We start from the raw sequence: 4,618 nt of genomic DNA, 5'->3' as shown, positions 1-4,618 counted from the left end.
ACTTCCTCCCTCTCACTTTTTCTCCCATTTCATTTGTCTGTCTATCAATCAAAAAATTTAAAAACTCGATTTAATGCTTATCTCTTACAAGATGGATTATATCTCTGCATTTTATCACCCAGTCATTTTTTCTTTGCAGTGTTCTGGCGACCTCAACTCTCTCAAACAGAAAATGACTATTTGTAAATTATCTTCAAGCATTTGAAGCAAAAAAAATCACACTTCTATCGTTGAACTCAGCTTTAAATATTACATATAACTAAAACTGAAAATCAAGAGGTTCTTTAAACTTAAAAATCACAAATCATATCATGCTTCAAAGTCTTTGCTCTTGTGAAACAAACAGATGAAACCCTTTAGCGGTACTGCAAGAAAAAATAGAATCCACCCAAAATCATATCAGATTAGAAAACAATTAGAACCCAATAATTAGAATAGGATAATAAATTCATTAGAAAAATAATATTTTACCGAAGCCAATTTTCTTGGCGTTGTTGCGGAAGCATTGCCTACCAAACAAAGAAAAAGGCAACACAAAACTAAAGTCTGTACCTTCAAACTTTTTAAGCTAATCCCAGACCACATACAAAATGACAACTAGAAGGAATGAGTCATAAAAATCCAATGCGTGGAAACTAATTCCTTTTAAAGATCCATCTACAAAAACTAATTCCTTTTAAATCAAATCCATGAGCTTGTTCTGTGTCTCAACGAAAGAGGAAATTGAATAGCTGCAGAAGCAAGAGGCTTTGAGAAAGAGGAAACGAAATAGAGGGAGAAAGAAATTAAAACTTATATTAAATGAGCCACCGGTTGCGCGCCGGTTTCACCACGCGGTTGTAAGAAGTATTTCTCATTGGTCCAATATATTTGTTTGGGCTTTTTTCAATAAACTATGTGCCATAGTAATCGTAGCTGGTCAAGTTCACGAGCTGTAAGAATCGTTCAGGTTTGACAAGTTAATTGTCTCGCCAAACTCATTATATGAGAACGTACGTATGGGAAAACAAACAAAGTCAACGAAGCTCATTTCTACGTGAAAGGTGAAAGACAAAGAAGACAAGGGCCATGGAGGAGCTCAAGTTTGATGCAGCAAAGATATTCATTGCCGTTGCGTTTCTAGCTTTCGCCGGACTGTTGGTACGCCTGTATAATGCGCTGGTGCTGAAGCCTGACAGGCTTCGATCTGCACTGAGAAAGCAAGGCATCACCGGACCACCGCCGACTTTACTACTTGGAAATATTTGGGAGATAAAGAAGGCCCTATCCACCAAAGTTAAGGCTCCTGCCAGAGAAATCCCCGTCTACCATAACTGTGCTGCTCTCATCACTCCATTCTTTGAGCAATGGAGGAAACAATATGGTGTGTCTCCATCATCTTGCAATATCCTATATATTTATCTCAGATTCTCAGTTTGATCTGTGTTATGAAAGAAGATTGTTCATTGAGATTAAATTTTATGAGTTTTTGTGAAAATTACGATTTGATAGGTTTGGATAGAGAAAGTTTATGAAAAATATTTTTTAAAAAATATTGAAGATGAAATTAAAATTGAAAAAAAAAAAACATCGGGAATTGTCTGGCCTCGTGGGTGGCCCAGAAGGGGTGGAATCGAAAGCTATGAAAAGCGGAGGAGAAAATCCCTCAAAACGGTTTCAACTCATTTTATTATTATAATATTTTTAAATTTTTACATAAAATATAATAAATAATTAAACTTTTTTAAATCTTAAAATATTAATAATATTAAAAAATAATATTCTATTAATATTTTATTTAACTTTATATAAAATCATTTCATCTCACTATCCAAACGGATTGCCAAACATGCATGCAGAAGTAAAATAGCTCTTTTATTTTCTGTATGTTTTATGTTTGAACAGGTGATTTATTTGTGTTTTCTCTGGGAACCTCACCAAAAATATTCATAAACGAACCTGGCATTTTGAGAGAGATAACCACATGCACATCCTTGGACTTTGGGAAACCATCGGCACAGCAAAAAGAGTTTGGTCCTTTGCTTGGTCAGGGCATTATCAGTTCAAATGGGGCTACATGGGCCAGGCAGAGCAAAATCCTTGCTCCTGAGTTTTACATGGAGAAGGTCAAGGTATATGATTATTTTAGCAAACATTAAATAATATTGGTTGCCTCCGGAATTAGTAGGCAATTTGTACAAGAAGTACTTAGATCTACATAACGATTTTATAAAAGTAAATAACCTAATACAAAACATTAAATTACAACAAAAATTTCTATTAAAATAAAAAATTATATATAATCAATTGAAATTACGTCAGTTTATAAATTTATTTTATAATACTTCTTTGTAAATCTATCAATTTTCAATTGACATGATACACACAAGTATATTCATGTAATCTTAAACCCATGCATGTAGGGAATGATAAACTTAATTATTGAGTCGACCACCCCACTGCTAAACTCATGGAAGAGTAGGATTGAGACTGAGGGTGGAGTTGCAGACATACACATCGACGATTACCTAAGAAGTTTCTCTGGTGATGTGATCTCAAGAGCCTGTTTTGGCAGCAACTATGCCCAAGGGGAAAAGATTTTCCTAAAACTAAGAGATCTAATAGGGGCCGTGTCGACGTCAAGTATGTCCACTGGGATACCTGGCTTAAGGTAAGAGCTGTGCATTCTTTCATGAGTTTTTTCTTTTATTTTATCCAAGAAATAAAATAGGATGGTTCTCCAATTTAGTAAAGATAAATGATGAAACCTCTAACATTGTACCATTGCTTAGACAGTCATTTAAATTTTAAAGCAACAGCTTGGACATATCCACTTTACATGTTACAGGTACCTTCCCACGAGAAGCAATAGGGAACGATGGAGGTTACAAAAGGAAATCCACAGTTTGATACTAGAGGTAGTCAAGGAGAGACAGAAAGCCTCTAATCATGAGAAGGATTTTCTCCATATGGTTCTTGAGGGAGCTAAGAATAGTGACTTGAGCCAGGAGGCTACCGAAAGTTTCATTGTTGACAATTGCAAGAACATCTACTTGGCTGGATACGAGACCACTGCAATTTCTGCCACATGGTGCCTCATGCTCTTAGCTTCGAATCAAGAATGGCAAGACCGTGTCCGTGCTGAGGTTCTAGACATTTGCCCTTGTGGGACACCCGATGCTGATATGCTTCGTAAGATGAAACAGGTAATCATATAAATTTTAATCGACATGATATTCTATTATATGATATAAATACCACATGTATGTATTCTGAGAGTACCTAATAATTAAGCTGTGTGCAAACCGTATCTGAATCTTTAAGCACAAAGAGTAAAGAGTATGCATTTCGAAGCACATAACTGCTCAATTTGGATATGCAGCTAACGATGGTAATACATGAATCGTTGCGTCTTTATCCACCTGTCCCTATGTTGTCTAGGGAGGCCTTGAAGGACATGAAATTGGGGGACATTAATATCCCAAAGGGTGTCGACATTTGGACAGTGTTGTCGATATCACAAACTGATCCAGAAATATGGGGACCGGACGCCTTAAAGTTCAATCCAGCTAGATTTGCAAATGGAATTAAGGGTGCTTGCAGTCATCCGCACTTGTACATGCCATTTGGATTCGGGCCCCGCGTGTGTGTTGGACAGCACTTGGCCATGGTCGAACTCAAGATACTGATAGCACTACTTCTCTCCAACTTCTCTTTCTCCCTCTCCCCAAAGTACAAACATGCACCTACTATTAGCATGGTCTTAAAACCTGAAAATGGAGTAGATCTCTTGGTGAAGAAGTTGTAAGCTATATATTATATGCCTCTTGATTGGGTTGGTTCGATATCTACAAGGAAATAGAAAATAAAACTCACTTACCCCGTTTTTATTTTTGTTTCTGTTTCTATGTAATATGTAGTAACTTCTGTCCTGGAAAATTGTCTCGCCTCATTTGACAGCAGATAGACTCTGAAGTCTGAAGTGAAGTTGTTCAGTCCTACAACTTCTTATTGTGTACAACTTGTGAAATAGTTGTTGATTTCTGAATGAGAATGATGTTATATCTGTTATTTATTGTTACAATTTTGTTGTTTAAACTTTTGAACAAGCAGTGATTTCACTTAAAAAAAAACATGGACACTTCGGCTATGATACATAGCCTTAAAATTAAGGCATTTCGAGGCTTTCCAATCTCACCTTTCCCATCGTGCTAGCTAGTACGCCAAGACCCCATAGTCCCTCTGCCCTTGCTTCCATCTTTCTCGCGCACGGACGCTCGCTCCGGAAGGCGTGCTTTGTCGGTGTCGACAAAGGCCACTACCTAACCAGGCTAAACCTGCAGCAACAAGGACCGATGGAGTGGGCTTTTGGTTTTCGTTGGTGGGAACGAAGTGAAGATGCTGATCCCAGTAGAGTGGAGCTTGGCACATTGACATCACGCGTGTAACCATGGGCCTCGCGGCCTCAAATGTGTCATGCCATGGGTTATCCGTTTGAAGTAGATTCGCATTCATATATATGATTTTATAGCGTGAATTAAGCTCGGTACAAGTCTGAAGTGTGCAAGGTTGCGTATATCATTTATAAAAAAGTGAGAATATCATTAATTTTCAGAGAAGCATGAAGCTTCTATTTTTA

At 37.3% G+C, this 4,618-nt stretch overlaps 1 protein-coding gene across 1 annotated transcript; it reads left to right on the top strand.

Moving 5' to 3' along the window:
• The first annotated feature begins 1,068 nt into the window (after positions 1–1,068).
• LOC109003403 (cytochrome P450 714C2-like) lies at positions 1,069–3,787 on the top strand. The gene is made up of 5 exons (XM_018981517.2): positions 1,069–1,363; positions 1,885–2,111; positions 2,403–2,650; positions 2,828–3,185; positions 3,362–3,787. Exons 1-5 carry the CDS (start codon positions 1,069–1,071, stop codon positions 3,785–3,787), a joined length of 1,554 nt encoding a protein of 517 aa, XP_018837062.2.
• Positions 3,788–4,618: the final 831 nt, after the last annotated feature.

This window comes from Juglans regia, chromosome 5 (assembly GCF_001411555.2).
Source record: "Juglans regia cultivar Chandler chromosome 5, Walnut 2.0, whole genome shotgun sequence".
NCBI lineage: Eukaryota > Viridiplantae > Streptophyta > Magnoliopsida > Fagales > Juglandaceae > Juglans > Juglans regia.
This window is presented reverse-complemented; position numbering and strand designations above follow the sequence as displayed.

Bases quoted from the DNA above. Each gene is read 5' to 3' on its own strand.
- LOC109003403 (XM_018981517.2), top strand. From the start codon at position 1,069: ATGGAGGAGCTCAAGTTTGATGCAGCAAAGATATTCATTGCCGTTGCG. The intron at 2,112-2,402 runs GTATATGATTAT...CCATGCATGTAG, and splicing joins TTTACATGGAGAAGGTCAAG to GGAATGATAAACTTAATTAT. The intron at 3,186-3,361 runs GTAATCATATAA...TTGGATATGCAG, and splicing joins TGCTTCGTAAGATGAAACAG to CTAACGATGGTAATACATGA.